The 27,167-nt window shown below is 33.4% G+C and overlaps 2 protein-coding genes across 4 annotated transcripts; both read left to right on the plus strand.

Annotated features, from left to right (window-relative positions):
- The first annotated feature begins 5,969 nt into the window (after window positions 1–5,969).
- LOC132068773 (uncharacterized) lies at window positions 5,970–11,284 on the plus strand. 3 transcript variants are annotated; one of them, XR_009417500.1, is made up of 5 exons: window positions 5,970–6,279; window positions 6,775–6,842; window positions 10,173–10,262; window positions 10,337–10,435; window positions 10,719–11,284. XR_009417500.1 is itself a non-coding variant. In XM_059462469.1 (4 exons), exons 1-4 carry the CDS (start codon window positions 9,944–9,946, stop codon window positions 10,791–10,793), a joined length of 315 nt encoding a protein of 104 aa, XP_059318452.1. In that variant the 5' UTR covers window positions 9,836–9,943; the 3' UTR covers window positions 10,794–11,279. The 3 variants fall into 3 exon arrangements, 1 of the variants encoding a protein (XP_059318452.1); XM_059462469.1 differs by lacking the exons at window positions 5,970–6,279; window positions 6,775–6,842 and adding an exon at window positions 9,836–9,994 and having other exon boundaries at window positions 10,719–11,279; XR_009417499.1 differs by lacking the exons at window positions 5,970–6,279; window positions 6,775–6,842; window positions 10,719–11,284 and adding an exon at window positions 7,206–9,994.
- Window positions 11,285–19,831: 8,547 nt separating this feature from the next.
- Window positions 19,832–25,681, plus strand: LOC132068774 (glycerophosphocholine acyltransferase 1-like). Its single transcript, XM_059462470.1, is given in 10 exon segments — window positions 19,832–19,856; window positions 19,859–19,914; window positions 20,122–20,220; window positions 20,839–20,868; window positions 20,870–20,897; window positions 20,999–21,099; window positions 21,596–21,691; window positions 21,783–21,876; window positions 23,995–24,232; window positions 24,959–25,681. Coding segments are annotated over 10 exon segments (1,113 nt in total). The 3' UTR covers window positions 25,305–25,681.
- Window positions 25,682–27,167: the final 1,486 nt, after the last annotated feature.

The following is a 27,167-nucleotide window of genomic DNA, read 5'->3' on the forward strand; positions in this document are numbered from 1 at the left end:
TCCTTAAGGAATAAGTAAAGTTATGCCGAACCCGGCATAACTATAAGTTCCGCCTTATAAGGCAAAGTTTATGCTTTAAGGAAAATTTTCGCCAGGCATAACTAAAAGTATGCCCCATAAGGCGGAACTTTTTCTTAAGGCATAACTAAAAGTTTGTCTTATAAGGCAAAATCTATGTCTTAAGTTTTAGTTATGTCTTAACTAAAAGTCTGCCCCATATATAAGGCATAACTAGGAAAAGACTTTTAGTTAAGGCTTAACTAAAAGTCTACCCATAAGTATGTCGGACCCGGCATACACTTGTTAAGGAATAACCAAAGTTATCTTGACCAAAGATACTTATGCGCCAAGTCACGCCCATAAGTCATGAGTATCTGGGTCCGGCATAACTTTCGTTATTTCTTAACAAGTGTATATCGTGTCCCATACTATGGACCCCAAACCTTGCCTTGCGATTTTTTTTTTTTTTTTAATTTATGCTTGAGCTGGGGTTCGAACCCAGAACCTCATGATTTCTGCGCGAAGCTCAGGGTTATAACGCGAAGGGCAAAAATTAAAGACCAGCAATATGGGGGGCAAATTTAAAGACCACAAATATGAGGGGCAAAATTTAAAGACCACCCCAAAAGAAGGGCAATCCGCGCAAAAAAATGTATGGAATTACACTGGATATGCTATTGGCGTACATTATTGCCCAAATTGTCATGCCTTCCTTCATTTTCATTTTACTCCCCCGTTATAGTCCTTGGTTTTGCTTATACTCTGTGAGACACTTTGACTTCTATAAAACTAATAACTAAAGGAGGTTATGATGTATAGAATAACCTTTTTAGTGTTGTCCAAACATATGGATAACCATAATGTGATCTCTATGTACTTTGTAGCACGCAAATAAATTTTAGAAGAGTTATTTTAATAGAAAACTCTTTATTTCTTGTTTTAATTCTTAATACAGACGATATATTTCGTTGAATCTATTTTTTCAAAGTCATTTGATAGGCAATGCACTCCTCGAATTAGGGGAGACCAAAAAGCACCTTTCATTCTTTACCATTTTAAGCCTTTTGCTTTTTAGCATTTCTTGATCTTTATGCACTCCTTATCAAGCTATCCAGTCTCCTTTGCGCAAGCTTCTTCCACATGACATGGGACTATTATATAGGATCAACCCTACTTCACAAAAATTATAATGTATTTCATATTAATTAATTTTCTCAATTATCCACAAAATCGAGGTAAAGCTAAATGAGTGATTTTAATTCTGAACAATAATTACTGAATTCGCAGCTATTCAGGATGTAATCATTACATGTGCCTAGGCTCTTTACTTGCAAGATGGCCTTTTTTAATTACCACAATATCATATCAATTGTTTCTGCCTCTGTCATGCCCAAGAGCAAGTAAATAACTGAGGAAATAAGATCTTTTGACCTCTTACAATTTGAATAGAAGAAAATGATTTTTTTCAGATCACTTATATATAAGAAATGAAGATCTCTTGTAAAAGAGTTATAAAACTAAAAAAAGTTTGTAAAGGATCAAATAAACATTTGTGCCGAAATGATATCATGTTGGGATACTAGAAATCATAAAAAAAAAAAAGACAAAATGGAATGCAATGATTAACACTATTTTTTGGCAATAAATTATTAACACTATTTTAACATATCAGGTGTTTTCTTGTAAAGCCTTCTGAAGAGCCAAATTATTAACGAGAAATTATTGGATGGGTCAGAACGAAAGTTTAAATCTATAAAGTAATTTGATAAAGTGATAATTTGAACATTGTTATTTTTCGACTCCAACTCTTTTATATTTGTCGAAACTCTTATCTTAGGTAAATCTAATTCCTTATAAATATATCAAAATAACTAGAAATCAAGAGTTAATTGATAACATAATGAACGGAAAGTAAGGCTTGTTGAGATCCTGTGCGGAATTATCTTTGATACATCCTTTAAATTTAGATATTCATATTTAGTTAAGATAGGGATCAATTTTGGAAATTATGTTAAGTTTATGAGGCATAATGTGAATAAGGCAAAATATATAATTTGTCTTTCTCCGAATGCTTTATTTAGTCATTGATTGAAGAAAAAGCTTGTGCGGCTTACCTGTCCGCCTTTTTATTGCTAGTTTGCCACTAACCTCTTCATTAAATTATTGATGATATAGTCCGCATTAGAAAGCAGTTGAGCTCATGGTGGCTTCTGGGACTTAAATTTTTCTGTTTAATGACACTACAAAAAATGTTTTAATTTACTTCTTGTGCCTTGTAATTTTTTATAACCGTGGTGTCCTGACCAGCTTCCGTGTACCTCGACTAATTCCACGGGATATCTGCCACTTCCCACCAGCAACAGATACCAGGTAACTTTGTCCACCAAGGCTAGAACAATATGGAAGAAATCACTTAGTGTTTTGCTGGGAATTAAACATGAGATCTCATGGTGCTCAACCCACTTAATTAACCACTAGGCCACGCCCTTGGGTGCCCTTATACTTTAGGGAAAACTATGTATATATACATGTTAAGGAGAAATATTTACGAAACGTAACGATAGTTTTCCTTATTTACAAAACATAACGATATATTACAAAACATGACGGATTTTCATATATTTTTCGTTTTTTTATTTTTTTTCCACAAAATATATATATTTTTTATAAAAAAAATATTTTTATTTTTTAAAAAAATAATTTTTATATATATTTTTTAAATATTAATTTTTTTTTTTTTTTGCTCAATGGCTTAAAAAATTACCTCATATTTCTATGTATGAAAGTTGTATGAAATGTGTATGTGTGAGCAAAATTTTTAATATAATTTTCATATACAAAATTTTGAGCGAAAACTTTAAGCCTTGAATATTGTATGAAAATTGTTACAATGTTGTTGTAGTTGTATTAATTTTACTGAGAAATCTAACATGAACTTTATACATGAAAATGTGAGCGAAATTTTAAGACATGAGCAAGATACAAATTTCATATTGTTTTCATACACACAATTTTGAGCGGATTTTTAAGCCTTGAACGAGATATACACATTTCATACATTTTTCATACACTAAATTTTGAGCAAACTTTTTAAGTCTTGAGCGAGATATACACATTTCATACAACTTTCATACATAAGTTTTTGAGCAAAAAAAAATATATTAATTTTTTTAAAAAATAAAAATAAATTAAAAAAAATATTTTTTTAAAAAAAATAAAAAATATTTTTTAAAAAAATGATTTTAAAAAAATAAAAAATAATTTAATTTTTTTAAAAAAAAAATATAAAGCATGTTTTGTATAGGATTTGTAATGTTATGTTTTGTAAATATAAAACTATCGTCACGTTTCGTAAATATTTCTCCTTAAGATGTATATATATGTCAAAGACCCTATACTTTATTGGGGATTTTAACTGGATACAAAAGTTTAGAATATTATTTTGATCCATAGATATTAAATTAACAGACGAAAAGTTACTTTGACTAAGAAAATAGGCAAAAATACATCAAAACACCCCTAAACTATACCCAAAATGTCGATATCACACCTAAACTATACGAGCGACCTATTACACACCTTAACATCTTAAAAGTGAATTTAATGCCCCCTAAAAGCTGACGTGGCACAAAATAAAAAAATAATTAATAAATGACGCGTTTTTTATAAAAATTTATTTTTTTATTCCATTTTTTATTAAAATAAATATTTTTGTAACCTGCCACCCCCCTCCTCCCCCACTCTCCCTTTCTTCTTCATCCCTATTCTCTTTCTTATTGCATAACCACCATTGTTTTCAATAAGATTCAATATTTTCCGGTGAACTTCCATTTTTTCCAGTGAACTTCCATTTTTTCCGATCTTCTTCATTTTCCGGTCACCGAATTTCTATCTAATCTACCTATAAAATAATAATGAGCTTCAATTAAGGAAATTTTGGGTGTAGAACTATACAGTGATTATTTTGAGGTTTTTTTCTTTCTTTTTTTGTTTTATTTCCCATTTTGTTCTTCATATCTTTTGGGTCTTTAAGGGTTGTTACAGATTTAGAAGTTGATATTAGTGGGTACACTTTCTAATTATGGACATTAATCTGAGCTTGAAAATGGAATGTTAACTCCCTGTTTATTGATGCTATTTTTGTATCAATTTGACAAGTAAATTTGGGTGTATTTTTGAGTTCTTGTTTTTAATTTTTTTTTTTTTTTTGGTGAACCATATATTATATATTGAGTTTTGTTTTTCATTGTAGATGATAATGGGAGCAATAGAAGCATTGAACGACGAAAACGGTTCAAACAGATCCGCAATCGCAAGACAAATCAAATCAACATATGGTACACTCCCACCAGCACACAGTACAAACAAAATGAAACAAACTGGTCATTTAAAAGAAAAAAGAAAAAGTATCGAAAATAATAAAATTTACTTTATTTCCACGTGGCGCTGACGTGGCATGCGCGTGTGGAACACCACACGCTGTGAAAGTGGTATAATACCTTGCAGGGTGGTCTTAAATTCACTTTTAAGATGTTGAGGTGCGTAATAGGTCGCTCGTATAGTTTAGATGTGATATCAACATTTTGGGTATAGTTTAGGGGTGTTTTGATGTATTTTGCCTAAGAAATTATGACATCAAATAAAAAGTAACATCAAGTTTAAGATATTTGAAAATGTAGAATAATATTAAGAAACTAATTTTCTCTAAAATATTGGATTCATGAGACGGTCTTGTATGGAGTGAGATGGACTATGTGATATCATACAATGGACTTCAACTTATTCGGGATTGAAATATAGTTATTATTATTGTTATGTAGACAAATATTATTAGTAAAACCACACCATGTAATTTGAGATGTTCTAAAATATAAAGAGTATCACATATATTTGAACGGAAAAGTACAATTCTTTATTAATGGTACATTTTTAGCACAACTAAAATGATATGGTTGACCGATGTTATCAACCATATAATTAACACTTCACTCTTCATTGTGCTGCTTCAAATCCAGCTTGTAGATTAATTAGGTGAACAATTTATTAGGTAAGCTTGTGGACTTGCTGTTATGTCTCATTTTCTATCCACCATAATTGAGTCACGAACCGTTCTTTTCTCTTCCATCTTTTATGAATACATCATCACGTGTTTTGTTTACATTGTTTAAACCATTCTAATTATATGAATAATTGATAGAAAATAATGATTATAATAGTTGAAATGTATTGTATTTACCACATTAGACAAATATAATTATAACCAGCAAAATAAATTTTACAAAAGATTCTGATAAAACCATGTTACATATAGGTGAGAGAGAGTCAAGGAAAAAATATGATCCCTATTTACGATATCCGAGAATGAAGAACGCATGTACTCATAGAATGTTATGTGCTTTCCACTTTCAAATCTTATAAATACTCGAGAAAGCCTATGATACTGTGGAATGCGATTTTGTGGAAGAAATGTTGTATGGATTGGAATTTCCCTACCAGTTCATCAAGTGGATCAAGAAATGTATTACAACATGTACAGTACACTATTGCTCTTAATAGTGGACTACATGGAGAAATAAATGGTAAGAGAGGAATAAAGCAAGGGGATCCAATCTTCCCGTTGCTATTTGTCATTTGTATGGAGTACTTCTCTAGGCTCATGAATTGGGTTGCAAGGCAAGATGGATTTGCATACCACACTAAATGTAGAAGTTTGAAATTAAACCAATTATGTTTTGCTGATGATATGCTAATCTTCAGTAAAGGAGAATTTGAATCAGTGGTGATGATGCTCAGAGGACTTAAAACTTTCTCAATGGCATCTGGGCTTACAACTCACTACAAAAAAGGGCTTAATTGTGGCGGTGTATTGACGGCGGTTTTTAGAACCGCCACAATACGAGACATAATACGACGGTTTTTCAACTGCCGTATTAAATATTTTATTTGTGGCGGTTTTAACATGATTGCGGCGGTTTTAACATGATTACGGCGGTTTGAACCGCCGCTATTTGTTTTTAAAAAAAAGTAAATCCCACAGCATATTAGAAGCTTCCACTACATATTCATATTCTCTCTTTCCCCAAATCCCACAACATATCTCTCTTTCCCCAAATAATAGCAATTTCCCCACAACGAGAGAATTTAGTGTTCATATGCCTTCGATTTTGCTCTAGTCAATCTCTCTTTTTCTACTTGCAAGCTAAACGTAAGCAATCATCTCTATTTTATGGTAAATCAATCAATTAGCTGAAAGAGTGGGGAAATTGCTATTATTTTAAGGTAAATCTCTTTAAGCTCCAATCGTCACTCTCTTTTTCTATTTGTTCTTCTCAATCGCAATTTTCCCCCAATTTTTCTCTCAATCGCTTTCAATTTTTCTCTTTCTTTTAGTTTTTGTTATTTTTCAGTTCAGTTGGTTTGATATTTGCCTAATTTTTGGCTGCTTTGGTTGGTATTTGGATTGCATGCAATTAATTTTAGTTGTTGTTCATTCTAATATTAACCTAAATATCATATTAACCTAATTTTGACATTTTTAGTTGTTGTTCATGTTAATATTAACCTAATTTTGACATTTTTAGTTGTTGTTCTCGCTAATATTAACGTAAATATCATATTAACCTTATTTGGACATGTTTAGTTGTTGTTCATGCTAATATTAGCCTAATTTTGACATTTTTAGTTGTTGTTCATGCTAATATTAACCTAATTTTGACATTTTTAATTGTTGTTCATGCTAATATTAACCTAATTTGGCATTAAATCGTTTGATAGGTAGCCAAGGGATCAAAAGCTGTTGGTGAAGCTATTGGGATCATATTGAAGTGATAAACTTAATCAAGGTATAGATTTGTTGCTCTGCTGTTATATTTTTCGTTGTTATATATTTTAAAATTAGAATAATTGCTTTCTTCTTAAAAATTTAAGTATAATTTGACCTTCCGTGGAAAGTTTGAAAGAAGGTGATTTTAAATGCCAATGCCTTAAAGTTGGTAAATATTTTATGTTCAGAGGTCAAGTTGTGTATGTTAATTTGTAAATATTAAAACTTGTCTTGAAATTGACCTTTTCGTATGCTCACTTCTGTCTGCTTATTTTTACATTCTTCTCTGTACTCTGATTTTGGATTTGAGAGTTTCAGTTGAGTATGAATTCCAGCTATTTGTACATCGATTGATCATTGATCAAAAATTTTTTTTTTTTTTTTGTGTTTGTTTAGTGTTACTTATGTAATTTGCTCGATTTTCACATCAATGAAATTGTTTGGTATCATTCTCATCCTTCTCTTTTCAATTTTGGATCAGAGTAAGTTTTTATTGAATGTGAATTCTAGTGATTTTCTACAATGGTCTAGGATTGTTTCCATTTATCGATTTTCACATCAATGAAAGAGGAAGTCTATTAGTGCCTCTTTGTCTTTTCCTTGTATGAAGACAGTATACACTGGTCATACATATTGCTAACACATGATATTGTGATATTGTGTAGATTCAGAGTTCAGGTAGATAATTACTATCATAAAGATGCTTGCTATTCTTATTTTTCATTTAGATATTGTGATGTTACTTTAACTTCAAGTTGAATATTACGTCTTCCTTTCTAGCCATGCCAATCGATGAATCTTGGATTAACAAACCACAAAACACTCCTGAATATGAAGATGGGCTAAAAAAGTTTTTGGATTTTGCTTTTGAGCATGGGTCTATTGGTGGGCGTGTAATTAAATGCCCGTGTTCGAGATGTGGTTTTAACAAGTGGCAAATAAGAGGTGTAGTTGAAGAGCACTCGACTTTTAAGCCTTTTCCTAAAAATTATAGATTCTGGTATATGCATGGTGAAGATTCAAATGCGACTATGCCAAAAACATCTCAGAACACGCGTGTAATGAAAGATACTTTGCGGCCCCGGAGTCTAATGGAAACCATGATTAATTATGCATTTGGGTTCACTGGGAACAATGTCAATGAGACCGATATGTCTAGTGAGCCTATAAATAGAGACGAAATACTTAATGAAGAGCGTATTGAAGGGCATAATGAAGATTATGCAAAGTTCTATGAGATGATCGAAGGTGGCAAGCAACCATTATACGAAGGGTGTACGAAGTATTCCAAATTGTCCTTTCTAATCAAATTGTATCACATAAAGTGTCTGTGCCGAATGACTAACAAAGCGATGAGTATGATATTAGATTTATTAAAAGATGCCTTTGACGATGCCAAGATTCCTGTTTCCTTTTATGAGGCCAAGAAAACCATCAACAAACTTGGTCTTAATTATACCAAGATACATGCTTGCCCAAATGATTGTATGTCAAATTTTGGGGAAGACAATGAAGGCTTGCAAGAATGCAAAAATTGCAAGACATCTAGGTGGAAGGATAATAAAAAGAAACAGCCTGCAAAGATTTTGCGCTACTTCCCACTAAAGCCGAGGCTGCAAAGATTGTTCATGTGCTCTAAAACTGTCGAGTCCATGAGATGGCATTCTTTAGAGGGTAACCAAGATGGATTGATGAGGCATCCCAGGGATTCTCAGGCTTGGAAAACATTTGACTTACTTCATCCTGAATTTGCAATAGATCCTCGGAATGTACGACTAGGCCTAGCTAGTGACGGTTTTAATTCTTTTGGAGCAATCAACAAATTATAGTATTTGGCCGGTGGTTCTTATTCCATACAACGGTCCTCCTTGGGAGTGCATGAAACAAACTTCTTTCATTCCAGGAAAACAAATGCCAGGCAATGACATAGACGTGTACTTACAACCTCTTATCCAAGAGTTGAGGGAATTGTGGTACGATGGAGTGTAAACATTAGATTCTTCAAGGAATGAAATATTTAAAAATGCGAGCAGCTTTGATGTGGACAATTAGCGATTTTCCTAGGCTTGGTAACTTATCTGGATGGAACACACACACTCAGTTTGCTTGCCCGACATGTAACTTTGCTACAGACTCTTACAGGTTGAAGCATAGTAGAAAGTGGTGTTTCATGGGTCATCGTCATTTTTTTGAAAGAGGCAATCAGTTTAGATTGCAACGTGTTCGTTTTAATGGGAAAATCGATCAACGGGAGCCACCGATTACATTATCAGGGTCAGACATCTTGAAACAAATGGAGGGCATTAATAAATTTTGGAAAAGTACCCGAGTCAAATGATAAAGGTAAAAGAACTCGAGTAAAAGATGTTGTTGAAGAAGGACCGAGACAATGGAGAAAGAGAAGCATATTTTTTGATCTTCCTTATTGGGAATCTAACTTGTTGCGTCATAATCTAGACATTATGCACATTGAGAAGAATGTGTGTTAGAATGTGATATACACTTTGCTCAATGCTTCTGAAAAATCCAAAGACAATTCTAAAGCTAGGAAGGATCTTAGAGAAATGGGTATAAGGAAAGAACTCTGGGAAGATGAGAATGGAAATTATCATCCATCTTTGTTTTGTTTTTGATACACTTCAAGTAATAAAAATGGTTAGACTGAAGGTTAAGGATGTTCATAACTTGGACGATGGATTGCGTATAATAGTGGAGTTTGATGAGTATGCATCAACTATTGGAAAATCAGCTGGTTTAATTGCCCAAGTCTTAGGGGACCTTGCTGCAAATCCTCTGTACTTCCCTATCGCCTTTGACAAATGGCCAGCCATGCCCAAGCCTTTTTTGGATCGTGTTATTAATGAAATCCTAATGGTACTTGTCTTTTATTTTATTTAGTTTGCATATTTTAGTTATTTATGTAAAACTGCAATAAAAACATATTTTATTTCTGTGCAGCCTCGATTTCTCTTTAGGATTGATCAAGAAGAGGCAAAAATATGGATCAACAATAATCTTAGCCAAAAATGGAGGGAGCACAGGGGTAAACTATTTCGTCATGCTGAAGATCCATTACTGAGTAAAGAAGAAATCATCAGGAAATGTCTAGAAGACATACCCATGGACCAGTGGGCACTGTTTGTTAATTATCGCAGAAACCCGAAAACACAGGTACTGCATCTTGCTGCTTCTTCTTCTTGCTGCTTCTTCTCTGTCGTTGTTGTGTCTTTTTTTCTCCTCCACGGCTGAGTAAAGAAGTCCTTTTTCGCTACTGAATAAAGAAGATATCATCAGGAAATTTCCCTCTTTTGCTCTTATGTAATAGAAATTAATCTATTTTAACTTGTAGGAGCTTTGTAGGAAGAATCAACAGAGTCGACAAAACCAAATTCCTCATACTGGTGGTGCTAAGAGTTTGGCTAGAAGAAGGGCCGAAATGGTAGTGTAAAACGATGTTCTTAGATAAGTACATTCTTAATTAATTACTAACGTTTTACAATTTGAAAATTTCAGAAGGCAAAGGGAAAAGCTGTTAATCGAGGCCAAATGTGGATGGAGACTCATAAGAGAAAAGATGGGAGTTATGTATCTGATGAGGCTAGGGTGATTGGGGTAAGTATTCTATTGTCTTCGATTTCATTCATAGGAGGATATACTATCAATTATCTTACTGGAGTTAGCAGGACTCTGCTTCTGTTCCACATTTAGGCCTACATGTATGAAAATTTTCATGTCTTCACATTTAGGCCTATTGAACTACAAGTTGGTTTTATTATATCTGCATGACTTCACATGACTAGAAAATGATTTTTATTTGCTCTGTGCTACGAGCTGATTTTTGTCTTCAGTGTAGGAGAACTTAATATGTCGTTCATACCTGTTTTTCTTTCGTAAGAGAAAATTGAAGAAATTTGAAGTGCAAGACCAGAATATCTTACCGAAGTTTCACCAAATGATGCACTTGGTCTAGTGCTTGCTCCCGAATACTCCAACCGTATTCGAGGGTTAGGCTTAGGTGTAGTTCCAACTGTGGCATTCAAACAAACATCTAGGAGAGTTGGTCGTGTTAATATGGTTTCATATAGAACTAGCGATCCCACTCCAAAGTGGCAGAAAGAGATGACGAGTATGAAATCACAATTAAATGCGTTACTTAGCTTATATCAAAGGAACATAGGGAATATCCCTGAAGAGCTTGCTCACTTATTTCCGCCTCCTCCACAGGTATGACCATTATAGATACTGTTTTTTCTTGTTTGCTTTTCTGCTGAATAAGACAGTTTGGAGTTGATAATATTCTGTATTGAGCTAAATTTGTATTGAAATTTGTAGCATTGAAATACAAGTAAAAAATCATCTGATTTGGAATCATTTCTTTGCTTTAGTCGTTGAAAAATCTATGATGAATTTGTCACGAGGATATGCTCTTTAAAGTACAAATGATCGTCCGTCTTTCTGGTTTCTCCATTATAGTGTATGCCTCGATTTGCTCATGAAGTAGCATTATCTTGAAAGAGGTCCTAAGCTATTATAATATGATATGCTTAAGGCACGATAAGATATGTTTCATTCCCGAAGAATGAGAACTTTTGATAAATGTTACACATACAAATTCATTCCCTGAAGTGAATGTGACAGTATTTAGTAAAGTTTATAAGTATGGACGTGCTCTTGATTGTGAAGATATCACGATTCATCTCCAGAAGAGGTAGAATAATTGGGCAAAAAAATATTCCAAATAGTCTATGTTTTACTCCCAAAGTAGTAAACTCAAAAATTTTCTTCCGGAGTAGCAAACTGTGAATTCTACTCCCGAAGTAGTAGAACTTTTAAATCTACTCCCGAAGTAGTAGAACTCTTAAATCTACTCCTGAAGTAGAAACATTACGAAATCTACTCTCGAAATACTAATACTCTAAACTCTACTCCTGAAGTAGTAGAATTGTGGAATTTACTCCTGAAATAGTAAAACTTTAAAATTTACTCCCGAAGTAGTAAAATATTTTAAACTTTACTCCCAAAGTGGTAAAACTTTAAACTTTATTCCTGAAGTAGTAAAATCCTGAAACTTTACTCCAGAAGTAGAAAGAATTAGTAAATATCTTAGAATTATTCTGAAGCAATGTCTTCTTTTGCTTGAGCAAAATAACGAGCTAGTGATGAACATCATATTTCAAGCACATCTGAATTATCAAGTTTCATTCATTGAAGTGAATGAAGAAATACCACTTCCAGAGAGATAAAATAACAAGTGATAAACATGTTATTTTTGTGGTATGAAATTAAGGCATTGCAACACGTACCTGTCATACGTAGAAACATCTTGAATAATTTTATTAAAGTATCATTTTAAGGCAAAAGGGAGCAAAGTAGAATGCTTTCTGCTATAACCACATTAATACATTATGGTTAGTTGTTATTGATTTCCTTGAAGGAAATAAACATTGATGTATTTTTTCCTGAAAGATGTGATTACTATGTGGTTGCCGCTTTGATACAAAACATTCAGATGTTAATAGCTAATCTTCTTGAAGGAGATATTTGAAATACTAAAGTTTAGAGCTTAACGTTTACTTTTCGTAATTTATAGTTTAAAATTGTCTTTAAATTTTCATTTGATTACTGTTTTCTTTTGTGACACCAGTAGTGTCTAACCAAACCTTCTTTCGTGATACCAGATGTATCTAAAAAATATTTGGTAGTAGAAACTAATGATCACGGGCTTCAGAAGGGCTAATTGTTTATCTATAACTATCATGACACCAGCAGTGTCCAAATGGTATATGATTATGGTAAATAAATTTAAGTCTCTCGAAGAGGATATTTATGATAGCATTATTTGTCCTAGATCGGAATCGTTACAAGTAGAACACATATTATAGTGAACCTAAAGTTTACTAGCAATAAAATTGGTTATCATATTGGGACTACAAATGATTGGAATATTGAATATCTTTAAGCTACTACGGGTAAGAAATACGCCTATGAAACGTTACTCGAGCGTGATGGATCACATGTCACAATAAACCAGAAGTTTATGACATAAAATCTCATGCAATAGTAAATCAGAAGTTTACTAAAATAAATAGCACTCGTCATGGTAAACTTAAAGTTTACGGGTACAAATAATTTATCAGTTGACAAGACCATTTTGGTCGTCCTGATTTAAATCTGATGTGCTAATTAAGTATCAAAATATATTGAAGAACTAGAAGATTCTTCAAGAAAATATATTGAAGAACTAGAAGATTCTTCAAGAATTTGTTTGTGTTGCTTCTTCTCATGATAAATTAATTACACAGCTAATGTTGGGACTGAATCCCCTAAAATTCTGGAAAGTATAAAAGGTGAATATAGGCCCCTTCACCTGCAATGTGATGTCTTAAATAGATGTATCTATGAGACAGTCACATGTACGTTTATTGTCAACCGACAGTTTGACATTTACGAAGTTGCTTGCTCAAAATAATCGAGTTGGAAGCATAATTTCCAGATTATGTAATCAAGACAATTCATCTTGATAATGCTGGTTTATATGTAAACTGGTTTGGCAATGGATGCCTCCATAATATAGCTAAACCATTGCTTATGAGAACAGAACTTCAGATATATGATATATTGCATACAATGACACTTGTATGCTTCAGACCAATAAATATGATAAATTCTCCCCTCATAATTGGTTCAGGGTCAGAAACTAGATATTTCCATCTTATAGCTTTTGATGTGCGGTATATGATTAATTGATATACCATGATGCACATAGATAAATTTCCCAAAGAAAATGGGGATATATTTTAGTTTTTCTAACATAAGGGGGAGAGAATATGCAGCTAAGAAATATGTTGTGAAATATCATCAGTATGATTCTCAGATAGTCATCAGTATGATCCTCAGATAATTCAAGTCCAATGATAGAGGGATTTCTTTGAACCAACTATTTCATATTTCATCTGTAAAATGCTCCTAATATCCCTGAAGGACAGAGTCTACAGCATGCATGGAGCATGGTAGACCAATCGGTTCCAAATGTAATAATCCTTGAAAAAGAGGAGGAGCAAATGATCAAAATGATCATAATAAGGAGGCAATGGGATCTTGAAGAGCCTATGACATAGCACTTTATGAAACCTCATGGGAGGTTCAGGTACCTGAAAAAAATGATGTGATGAGATCTAAATAAGTTATGTCGAATTGCGAACCGATACAAATGATATATTGTCGATCATATTTTTGATACAATATATCGCGCAATATTGTATAAGGTTGTGAAGATTTGAATTCTACGTCTCTTAAAGCATGTTGACATAGAAATAATTACCAAGTAGTATGATACATCTTGGTAAGCGTAAAGCTTATTGGACCTGCAGTCCAGACATCATAAGATGTCACACTATTTACACTGATGGATGCCACAAGTTTTGTCACAGTCTATATGACTTACTTGACAAAATTTATATGAAAATTTCTTAAGGATTCAAAATGCCTGAAGCATATACAAGTTCTTGGGAAACTTGTTTATAATCCTTAAAATGAATCGAGGTAGATGTGCAGGAATCACCTCAATGAATATTCATTAGTGAAGTGTACAATTATGACTCTAATTACCCTTGTATCTTTACGATAATCAGAATATTTCATATTGATGTGCAAGTTGATGGCTTGAATATAACTGAAGCTCTGAAGAGTTTCCAAAAGCAGTAGATTATGCTAAAAGAACTAGAAAATTAAATTGGTCCTGAAGTATTATATTTTTGAGCAATTAATGCATTTAAATATCTTGCTATAACTATGGACATGATATAGTTTTTACTCCTATATGGAGATATTGAAGTAAGATCAATTGCATCTTGTAAAAAAGCCCCAACATGAATGTGTTTATCCTAACACATATTGTCAAGCTTTTGTATATGGGTTATTCATATGATCGACGTAAATGTTTGATCCAAACATGTTATTTATGCCCATGAGGGGTTGCTTCATATCATGTTTCACATGACAAGATAACAACAAATTTATAAAGCAAGCCAAGAATGGTCTTGATGTGCTTCCAATAATATCATATGACAACGATGCAACTCTATCAAAAGATGGTGGCATAGGTGATCAACCAGTTCGTTCAAATGATGATTTGACAGTTTTGATCATAAGGTACTGCCAACCTCGACATAGAATGAGTTGATATTCAAGATCGGAGTACATCATCATTCATCGTCAAGGATCTAGCGATGCTTTAATCAGGGGGGGTAAAATACGCGTTGCACTCTTTTTTCCTAACCAAGGTTTTGTCCCATTGGGTTTTCCTCCTAAGATTTTTCATGAGGCAGCTGGAAATGCGTATTTCGAGATATGTGTACTCTTTTTCCTTCACTAGGATTTTTCCTACTGAGTTTTTTCTAGTAACGTTTTAACGAGGCACATTATCTATTAATAAACATCTAAGAGGGAGTGTTATAAACCATTTGTCAAGTTGTATTTTGGATGTCTTATTAATGATTATACAACTAGAAGTGTATATTGTACCACTTGACTTAAAGTGATAAATATAACTTGCAAGTGCCAGTTGTATCTTAGTTGTACCAAGTTGTGTTCAAGTTGTAGAGCAACTTGTATAAGTTGTATATGTTGTAGGTTTAGAGGCAAAACTCTTCTATAAATAGGGAGCTTTTTTTCTCATTTGTAACACCAAGAAGAATGATTCTCTACAAAGTTATTTTAGTTTGCTTCTCTTATTTATTTGCAATTATATAATTTCATAACAGGTGAAGTATTTTCTGAATTGTTTGGCTCCAAAATTTTCTGAATCGTTTGGCTCCAGTGAAGCATTTTTATTGTTTGCCTCCAAAGAATTTGAAGCACTAAAGAGATGGATGAGTTGTAAAGTGCTAGTATCTATAAAAACTTAATGTTGAACAGTGGAACTTCATATTGCTCTAATAATTACGTATGGGAATTTGGGTTTCAATTATTGAGATTGAATATTAGTTAATAGGGGTGTTGTGGTAAAATACCTATCTTAATCATTATTTCTTAAACAGTGTGAAAAGTCAAAAGTGGACAAGTAAAAGTGAACGGAGGGAGTATTAAATTTTCGGATCTTTTTAAAAATATACCGTCCAACATAATACATTGTATTCACATAAATATTATATATTTAATTTACATTTGTATAGCTAGCTTATTTCATAATAATGTTTATACATTCAGTATACAATATTATACACGTACTGTAAATAACGTATCAATCTTGTATAAAAGTGTATAATAATGTATAAAAGATGTTTACTCACACTTTTATACTGTTATATAATATTATACAAACTTATATATAAGAATTATGTCTCCTATGAACTTTAACTCACGAAACAACATTTGAAATGGTCAAAAACATCATTAAGTAGCTTAAATTTTCATCGAATAGCTTCAAATTTTAATCAAAATTTCAAAATTACATCCCCAACAAACCTCAATCATCAATTATCAAAAACTTCAACAACTTGCTCGCCATGTACGCAATAACTGAGGATAGAGAGAGTTTCAACTCGGCCTTCTACTAGGAGTGTTGCACAAATTAATTTGTGAATTAGCAAGCTTTTACAAATTTCAACAATGCGGTTCTTAATTTTTCACGTTAATTCACGCAATGATGTTTAAATCTGTGATGAAAAGACATGAATATCACTCTCAATCATTTTCTAAGTATAGAAAAATGGAAATCATAATTACAAATTTAAAAATTATTGCCTTTTACCTTAATATATATTTCAAATTATATAGTACAAAAATAGGCTAACTAGGGTAAGATATAAAAAATGGCTTTTTTGGTTATAAGTTTTGCCCAAGTGATATAGAGAATAAAAGTCTTTTATTTTTTTCGAAAAAGGACCAAAAATACTTTTGACAGGTTGGATATAGAACAAAGAAGTCCTCCATTTGGGTTTTGATCCAAAAATACCCCTTAACTATGATAAATATGTCAAAAGTACCTTCGGCGTTAGCATATTGGCTCAATTCGCGCATAACTTAACTATTTTATGAGTATCTGTTAACTTCCACCAGTACATATATCTCCTTCAAAAACTAGACAGATAGATGGAAAGCAATCGCCTTATATTTATTTGTTGACATTTGAATTCGGGTTTTTTTAAATAATTTTTTATCCCACTTTATTAAGAGTAACCATTAGGTCGCACTTCTATACTTAACTTTTTATGGAGAAGAAGTTCAAGAACAAAAAAATATGTCTTCTCAATGAAAGAGAAAACATAATATATAATAAATAGGGTAGTCTTTTTCTCAAGGTGGATTTCATCTCAATTTTAGAAAAGAAATAAGTCTTAAAAGGGATACATGAAACCTGGAGATCCGTTAACGGGATGTGGAGAATACTTGAATCAGTTTGCTAATGATGAGGATATTTTTATCATTTTTCTAATAGATCGGGAGTATTTTGAACTAAACATAAGACATTTTATTCTATATTCAATTATTCAAGAACACTTTTAACCCTTTTTCGTACAAATTTTTTTAGGAAGAAATATGAATAGTTGATATAGAGAAAATGATTATAAAGATCATTTTATTTGCAGGTCTCCCATGGACAATATTATTTACTAAAATAATATTAAAGTTTTGGGAAGAAATACGGATAGTTGATATGTGATACGGAGAAAATGATTATAAAATTATTTGTTACAGGTCTCCTATCAACAGTATCATCATATACTAAAACCAAGTCTACTCTCCTAGTGTCACGTTGCCTTTTTCTTTTCGGTTTACAATATATGGTTAGACAAATTAGAATATATCTTGATTTATATATTATAATCGAGTGTTAGCTTTTTTTACTTTATGGCGCTATTGTGGTTAATCTACAATTTTACAAATTTGAATCAGTGTTTAGCTTCTCGATTGGGATTTTACTTATCTCGTCATTTGCAGTAATATTATCCAGAAAGAACTTTTTTAAAAAAAAATAATTGGGGGTAGGAAAAGAGGGAAATGGGGAAGAGAATTAAAGGTGGGAAATCAAATTGAACTCTCAAAAAAAAAAAAAAAAAGTTCAAATAGCTAACTAACTGAGAAACTAAGATTCCCCTAAGGAAACAACTCAGAACTTAAACCTTTAAAAATTAGTTAAGTGATTTTCTCCTGTTCTGTTCTATTACATCCTCATTCCTCTTTCTTTTAGGCTAATATACTACGTACCAAATTTATTCGAAAAAAGAATAATAAAATAAAGTCGTCTTTGCCAATATTGAGTCCCTGCTTTACATAATTGACATGTGGCCTGTATAAGTGTTAGCTACATGTTATATAACTTTACACGTGTGTTGCATACACCCACACAGCAGCTCGTCAATTTAGAACTGTTTCAACATGCTTATAATGACAATTAAGTTGGCATAAAGCATCCACATATCTTTTCAAAACCATACTCTCGAAACAATTACTCAATTAAATATCTTTATGTTCGAGTAATATGTACTATCACGAGATTTATTTTGCGAGTTGATTTTAAATTTATCTTTAAGATATTTTGAAGTTTCAAAAACGGCCTCAAATTAGGTTTTTGGAGAAATTTCGCGTCCAATCACAAAATTTCAAATTTTTGTTCAAGTAAAATACATGTCCAAGCACAACTTTAAATTCTGAAACGCAACTTCAAAACATTAGACAAGAAGAAAATAAAGTCATTAATTTGTACTGCTTAAATGTGAAAGAAACCGTAAACTGTAACATCAATCTCACCTTGATTTAATTTGTGTGACATTCTCCATCTACATCAAGGATTGTCATCAATTTGTCCCTTTGGAGCATCCGATAATAAATAGACGGTCGTCATTTTTTTAGGATGTGATTAAAGTCCTTTTAAAATCAAGTTACTATAATATGTTACTATCACTATTTTTTGTTGATATACGAAAGAATGCAAGAAGGTTAACACAAAAGGATAAAAGAACCAAAAGAAAATGTGAGAAAAAATGACTATATAATTGTAAAGATAAGGCACATGGCCCATCCCAACTCGAGAAGATAGCTCATCAGCGGAGTAATCCAAATTCATATAAGATTCATATAAGCATAAACTATCGGCCCATTCCCCAATTAATGTGGAACTCCCAACATATTCAAATATCATTTCAATTTATACGAGTGTTGATCTATTTGGGGAGTCAAATAATTCTTTCTTTGATTACGATTTTCTCATATTGTTTATTAATTGTGCAGATTAATACTGATTTTTATATAGTTTTCAAATATGTAAATTTTATTATAAAATATTAAAAATATATATATTATAGTCAAAGAAAAAAATTGTTCGACTTTCCGTCAACTCTCATATTAATTGGGACGGAGACGGAGGGAGTAACAATTAAGTGGCACGGGTCAAGTGTTCTCGGACAACAGAATAAGTACTTTTTTTATCATATAAAGAATGTAATCCAGATGCTTAATCACGATTAGCGACATAATATTCAGTGATGAGATTAATAGCTTGTTTGGCCAAGCTTCTAAAATCAGTTTATTTTAAAAAATACTTTTTTTTAAAAAATACTTTTCAAAAAAGCAATTTTAGTGAAAAACAATTTATGTTTGGTCAATTAATTAAAAAAATACTTTTGAGCAGTCATTAGTATTTGATCAAACTTTTAAAAGGTGCTTCTATTTGTATTTTTCTCAAAAGTACTTTTCAAAAAAGTGCTTTTGGACAAAAGCTGTTTTTTTTAACTTCTGAAAAACTGCTTCTGTTACTCCTCAAAATCATTTAGTTTCTCCCAAAAGCTTGACCAAACACCTCACTTTTCTTTTAAATAAGCACTTATTGAAAAAATAAGTACTTTTAGAAAGAAAAAAAAAAAAAAAAGCTTCGCCAAACATGCTATAAAGTGTCTTATTCCATTAAATATCTTTTCACAGTGAACAACGCACAGACATAGCAGAGGCCACATTTATATTTATATCTCATACACAACCAAGAACCACTGCGAAGAATTTCTTTAAAAAATGTCTAACAACGAAGAACCAATGGAGGAATATATGGAGATTCATTCGGGAAAGTCAAGGAGCGCTTTAAAGATCGATCCAAGGTATAAACATTTATATCTAATTAGCAACATGCATGTCTTGTGTTTATTACTGCTAAATTTAGTTTCATGGCCATTTTATTAAATGAATGAATTAATGGCAGTAGTGATGTAGTCATGGCTTTGATGTAAACATGGTGTGTGTTTATTTTTTCTTTAATTTGCTGCATGGTTGATTTATGGACGGAGTGTTTTATTGATTTTGAGTAGAAAATGGCACAAACGAAGGAGAAGACGAAGCAGATGTTATCCAAACAAGCCGTTAAGATCGCCCAACGTGCCGAGGAACATGAACGATTTATTAACAAGGTAACTCCTTTAACACTACATGCATATAGATACCTCTATGCACTTTTTTCTTTTGGCTGCATATTCAGTTCAATGTCATGTTGATGTTTCTGGACAATAAATTAGGAGGTAGAGTTAGTGGTTCTGATTGGCTTGAGCAGTATACATGCCCCTACACCTACGGCTCTCTTTGAATTGACCGTGATTTCGCTTCTTTTAATACTCCCTCTGTTTCAATTTGTTTGTCTTGGTTTGACTCAGCACAAAGTTTAAGAAAATAAAGAAGACGTTCAAATTCTTGTAGTCTTAAACTAAAGATGTGTGTAATGTATTAACATGATTTTAAAATCTTGTGGTCTTAAATATAACATATTACCATATTGGATGTAAACTAGATGTAGAAAGTGACATTCTTTTTGAAACAGACTAAAATGACAAGTAAGACAAACAATTGAAACGGTGGGAGGTGAGAGTATATACTAATCCTGGCTTTAGGTTAATTTGGTATCAGTCTTAATATGATTTTGATGAGGCTAATTGTGGTTTACGGATTGCTTGTGTTTCCGTTCTGGTTAATTGAATTACTTATTGTGAGTTTTTTGAAGTTCTATTGATTATACTAATTAATGATGTTTGCAGGTGACTCATCTATTGGGAGTTCTTGGGTTTGGGGGCATTTTGCTTTATTTTGGGTGCAAGTGAGTGTAACATTATCTGCTCGGTCATTTTTAATTTTGATTCAGCTGCTTGTGTTAGCCCATATTAATGATCGAACTTATTTGGCTGGTTGATTGCTCAGGGCCACAGGATATCCGATATGTTTACTGTTTGTTCTACGTTACCTTTGTTCCTCTTCGATGGATCTACTACAGATTCAAGAAATGGCATTACTACCTTTTGGTAAGCAAGGCTTCACAAGAACAATCTTCTTTGTTTTGTTTCTCAGACAATTTGGCCATAACAAGTGGGAAAGCTATGCAGTGTGGTTCGATTCTTTTTAGTTATTCAAAAAGATTTCCCTAGTTGTGGTTTGCAATTTAAATCCTTGAGTTGTTCAATGTGATAAATGCGTATGCTTTTGCATTGTTGACTTTATCGAACACATACTAAAGCAATGTCTCAAATGGAAGTGGAAGAAACATAATGGTTCCAACTAGGAGAGAAGACTAACTATGCCAGAGCTAAAACATCATGTTGATTTAATAATTTGCTTCTACATTGTGTATATATTGAGTTTGCTTTTGTTGTTACTGAACTTTATGCTATTGATCTCTGCTCTATTATTTGTTCAGATCTCTCGCTGGTTTGCACGATTTTCAATCTCTAATTCTCTATACTGTACCATAACTGATTGCAGGTTACTCGGAAATGATTTTATTTTTTCTCTTCTGGTTAGGACTTCTGTTATTATGCAAACACAATTTTCTTAATCATGCTTCTGGCTTTTCCTACAAATGAGAGGTTTTTCATGGTTTGTTTCTCGTTTGCAGAGGTAAGCCTCTTAAGCAAAGCTTTATTTTGCACCAACTTTTTAAGTTTAACTTCACTTTTGCAGCTTTAGTTCTCATAAAATACTACTGCAGGGTCCACTCGCATGGGCATTGATCGTTTGGCGCTGTAGCTTAGTTTTTAGTTCAGTTGATAAAACTGTCAGTGTTTTCATACATCTTTTACCTGGTAAGTAGGACATTCTTCTATTTCACTGTTGCTGCTGGAGAAATTTAGCCTCTTTACTACAGAAGCCAATGTATTGTTATATGGTCAAAGGAACTTTCATTGCTGTTAAAGAGGTGCCTTGATTTAAAAGTAGTCTTGCCTAATATTCGTTGAATCCCCTCATGTCTTCCCATTATGGCTGTGTTTTGAGAGTAAGCAAAAATCAGGGATATGAGTCGAGTACTGTAGCTTGTTCACCTCTGTCGAATTTAGTGTTGGACTGTCCATTTTGGGATTCTGTTTCTCTCACTCTTTGGCCCCGGAGTATAATCTTGGCAATCTTTCGTTACATAACTAAAGCTGCTTTTTGTCAAAACTAAGATTGTTTCTGGAGGAGTATTTCTTTGCAAAAGTATAAATGAAATGGTGTATAATTATAATGTGAAAAGAAAATGGTGTATAAGGATAATCTGAAGCATACCAGTTGTCCTCCCATGGTTTGTCTTGCTTGCATTTGTTTCTTTTTTTATGAGCCTTATTATAGTGCAAGTTTAGTGATATAGTGCATGAGGCTGACGTGGAAGTGAAGCTTGGCACCCACGTCATACAGAAGAAAGATAGCTTCAAGTATCTTGGGTCTATTATACAAGGAAATGGGGAGATTGATGATGACGTCACACACCGTATTGGTGCGGGGGTGGATGAAATGGAGGCTTGCCTCCGGAGTGTTGTGTGACAAGAAGGTGCCACCAAAACTTAAAGGCAAGTTCTACAAAGTAGTGGTTAGACCAACTATGTTATATGGGGCGGAGTGTTGGTCAGTCAATAAATCTCATGTTCAGAAGATGAAAGTGACGGAAATGAGAATGCTGCGATGGATGTGTGGGCACACTAGGAGCGATAGGATTAGGAATGAAGTCATCCGAGACAAGGTTGGAGTAGCCTCAGTGGAAGACAAGATGCGGGAAGCGAGGCTGAGGTAGTTTGGGCATGTGATGCAGAGAGATACAAATGCCCCAGTGCGGAGGTGCAAGAGGCTGGCTAGCGACGGTTTCAGTAGAGGTAGAGGTAGGTCGAAGAAGTATTGGGGAGAGGTGATTAGATAGGACATAGCGCATTTCCTGCTTACCGAGGACATGACCTTAGATATGAGGGTATGGAGGACTCATATTAGGGTAGAAGGCTAGTAGGTAGTCGCGTTTATCCTTTCTTATGAGTAGTTATATTTCTCTATAGTTTCTTGTCTCTTGATTTTCGCGAGTATACGTTGGTTTATAATGGCTTATTTACTTTCATTGTTTTCATTTTCATAATTGCTTTGATTTGTTTGCCCGTATCTGACCTTTCCTATGCTTTTTCTTGAGCCGAGGGTCTTCTGGAAACAGCCTCCCTACCTTAGGTAGGGGTAAGGTCTGTGTACACTCTACCCTCCCCAGACCCCACGTTGTGGGATTCACTGGGTATGTTGTTGTTGTTGTTGTTGTTATTATAGTAATGTTGCTGCTGCTTTATTTTTGTTCTTTTCCCAAATTTGTTTTACAGTACTTGATACTTATTTGACTGGATTTCACTTTTCGTCTGGGCGAAAAGTTTGTTTCCTAATTTTAAGTGCCAATCTCCTGTCACATAGTAAATTAAGTTCTTCTAGAATGCATTATGTCATGTCTTGGTTATCCTCATTTCATCTGAAGTCTATATTTTAAAGCCAGGTAGAGATGCTATCTATATATTTGGTTGTTCTGCGGCTGCTGCTAAAATTATGTAGAATGCTCGAATATTAGATCATCATTGCACGCTGAAGGGAACTTCGACATTGGGTTTGAGGGCAGCTCACCTCACTTGGTGAGCACCCGCATACACTAGGAGGAATGTCCAAATTAAACCCCATAGATAGCATCCTCTTCTACATTTTCCCTTCTCCCTCCCCTATGTAGTAATTAAAAAAGAAAAAAAGATAAAAAGATAAATACAAATTTTGACTCGCAGATTTGGAAGATTTTTACAAGACTTATTGTTGCCTGGGAAGTAGCTTTGGGCTAGAATTGTACCCGCCTGATGCTTTTGAACTATATACCAATCTTCTGCATTATCAGTTTTATTGAATTTCTGTCTAGTTTTGAATTTACCTCCGATTTTCAGGGTTGGTTTTCTTCACAATACGGTGGTGGGATCCTGAGTTTTTTGGAGCTATGCATCCAGAAGGGACTCCAAAAAGAGCGTCATGGCCTTATGTAGAAAACCAATCCTACCTTTGGGAATGGCTGTTTTTTGTTCCATTAGCTGCTTACTTTCTCTGGCAAGTACTCTATTATCTCATTGTAGAGGTTCTACGGCGACAGAGACTCTTACGAGACCCTGAAGTTATGACTTCTTACAGGTAATTATGTCTTTTTTTGGCAGCCTATCTTTGTCTATGTACCTCTTTTTCTCTTCATACTTGTCACAATGGTGGATTCAGAATTCTACTGCAGGTTCTGTTCTTGTTGGAAAATTAGGGAGGTGAAGCACCCTCAATCGCTCACTCAAATTCTTTCTTAGACAATGGAGGAAATGATTCTTCTTTACTTCACTCTACTTGCTTTCTCAATCATTATTTTCTCCTTGAAAACAAGTGGAGGAAAATCTGCTTTTAATTACCAACTTAGACTTACAAAAAATATTGTAGTGCATAGGTATTTTCTAACGTGTACCTATGCTATCATAATTTAGTTCTAAACATTCTATTGGCTAAATCCTAGTTCATGAATAAAAGCATACATGCATCTTAACATTAATTTTCTAATCCATGAACTAGGTAAATATATGTACTTGGGATCGATCTAGTTTACTTTTTCAACAGTTCTTATCCGAATTGGACACAATAGGTTCGACATAACCCACTGCGTCTACTCTAGATACGCTGACACTGTGCATCTTGTATTCATTGTTGAAGTGTGTGACCATCTCATCTAAAAGCTTAAATTGTCAGAGAGAACACACTTTTTTGCATAATTATATTCTCAATATTCATCTGTCAATATTACCATGGTTCATCATTTATCAGATCATCACCGTTTGGTGTTCTTACATTAGTGTTAATTTTGGAAACTTGTTATTTTGACAGGGAGCTGTCCAAGAAAGCGAAAAAAGCAAACAACATATGGTGGCGTTTAAGCGGTTTGCTTGGTGACCAGAACCGGTTGCTTATGTTTATTCTGCTCCAGGCTATATTTACAGTGGCAACTACAGCACTTACAGTGCCCATATTTCTGTCATATAAGTTGCCTCTGTTATACCAAATACTCAAGGTCTCAGCATCTGTATGGAATGGTGGAAATTTTCTATTAGAAGTAATGCCAAGACAGGTGATTCTCAAGGAGAAAAAGAAATCAGAGATGCAAACTGTTCCACAACAGCAACATGAGACTCCTTTGAAAGAGAGCTCTATGGAAACTAGTAATGCTTACTAAACACCTTATGTAACTGTCTCGCCTTACGTAACTGTCTCTCAGTTGGAGGCTTCATAATTGGCTCAGTTTTAGTTGTTAACGTTTGTGTCTGGTTTACAAATGAATGGAGAAGTTTAGTATGTAACTCCTTATAAGTTTGTGAATTTGGTGGAAGAATATGAGCCGGCATGTTCCTGTGGTGTGTACTAAAATTGAATGGGTCTCATGTGGTGTGAATTAGAATTGAATGGTTTCGTGTTGTTAGGCGGCAAAGGTGAATTTAGGGCGAACTTTGTAGGTTCAACTAAAATTACTGTTCAAATTTTTTATAACTAGTTTCTGGAAATGTGCAATGCTTGTTGATCAGTACAATTTAAAAAAAAAAACAGTATAATTATAAATTACTAATATATGTAAGGGAGTGCATGTTGACATCTCGTAGAGGAAAAAAGGAGAGGTTGTGTTGTGTGAAGAAAGTGGGATGTCAAGTGAGAAAAAAGTGTGCTTGAGAGAAAAGAAAAGAGAGATGATAATGAAATAGAAAGGAGAGGGATAGTCAATGAGAGAGAAAACAAGAGAGTTTGAGTGAGACGGGATCGTTTTTTCAAAGGAAAAAAATGGATGAAACCAATCCTAATGTGGTCGAGAGATAATAGAAACAGTTGAATACGAACCATGTGTGACATATTGCAGATTTTATATTCTCATCTTTTTGGAGACTAACATTTTCTATGGTATATGTAGCTGTTATGATTCATTACTGATCATTTCTTCTTGTTGAAAAAGACATAATGTTTGTATACTAATCATTTGTGTCTTTAATAAGGGTAAAACAAATGTATGACCGTAGAAATGGCTTCATTATTATGGACCATTTGAAGTTATTAATGTGGAGAAAATGTGTGATGCCTTTAAAGCCAAAGAAGGTATGGTTCTTCATGTGAATGGCTTTTTGTTAATAAATGCTTGGATACATCATAAAAAGTGTTCAATGCTTTTAGGGGTGCTTGTGTCGGCCCCGCCTTAATAAAATAAAATTGGCATGTATCATTCCTTAGAACATATGCCTTGTTAATAAAATATGGTATGTTCATGACATGCCACAGTATCTTCACAAATTTATTGCTCTTTTGCTAATGGAAGTCTACTTGATTTTAAGAGATTCTTTTGCTTTCTCATCGATTGATAATTTGCTTGTGAAATGTGTCCATAGCTCAAGAACTATAGCGAGTGAGTGGACGTTGTGTGGGCTATTTTCTCCGAAAATGTGTTGTTAATCCTGCTCATTACTACCCCCAAATCCAACTAATGAATTATCAAAAGACGTTGAACTTGCAATTTTATATGTCCATTCCCAATATTATCTAATCATCGTAAATTCGATGATTAGATAACATTTTATAAGTTTTCCGGACAGTAATCTTGCAAATTGGTTTGCTATTATCCAATTCAATGAAGACTTGTCAATTGGATGAGTCCATAATTATTTTTAGACCAACATATTTCTCACTGTTCTATTCAGCCTAACATCCTCAATAACTTTTAGTTGTCTCTCAGTTGGAGGCTTCATAATTGATAGCCGTTAAACAATAAGGTATAATCGGCTTCAAAATATCCATGAGACGCCGATTTAATGAAATATGTATAGGCAAGATATAAAATAAGAGATCTATCCCAAAAGTTGATCCATACCGAAAACCAAAGGAAAAAAAATGAGATATCATAAGTAGCATATTTTCTTATAACCAAAAGAAATTTCCTAGGAACACAATATAAAATAAAAAAAACCATAATCATGACTAAATAATGATTCTCCAAGACTTCTAGATAGAGTAACTTATGCAATTTTCTTCTTCTGCAATACTCTCTTGATTTTGTTTCCGG

This window comes from Lycium ferocissimum, chromosome 8 (assembly GCF_029784015.1).
Source record: "Lycium ferocissimum isolate CSIRO_LF1 chromosome 8, AGI_CSIRO_Lferr_CH_V1, whole genome shotgun sequence".
NCBI classification, from domain to species: domain Eukaryota; kingdom Viridiplantae; phylum Streptophyta; class Magnoliopsida; order Solanales; family Solanaceae; genus Lycium; species Lycium ferocissimum.

Coding starts and splice junctions, on each gene's coding strand:
- LOC132068773 (XM_059462469.1), top strand. CDS start 9,944: ATGGACCAGTGGGCACTGTTTGTTAATTATCGCAGAAACCCGAAAACA. Junction 9,995..10,172: donor GCAGAAACCCGAAAACACAG/GTACTGCATCTT, acceptor TTTAACTTGTAG/GAGCTTTGTAGGAAGAATCA. Junction 10,263..10,336: donor CTAGAAGAAGGGCCGAAATG/GTAGTGTAAAAC, acceptor TGAAAATTTCAG/AAGGCAAAGGGAAAAGCTGT.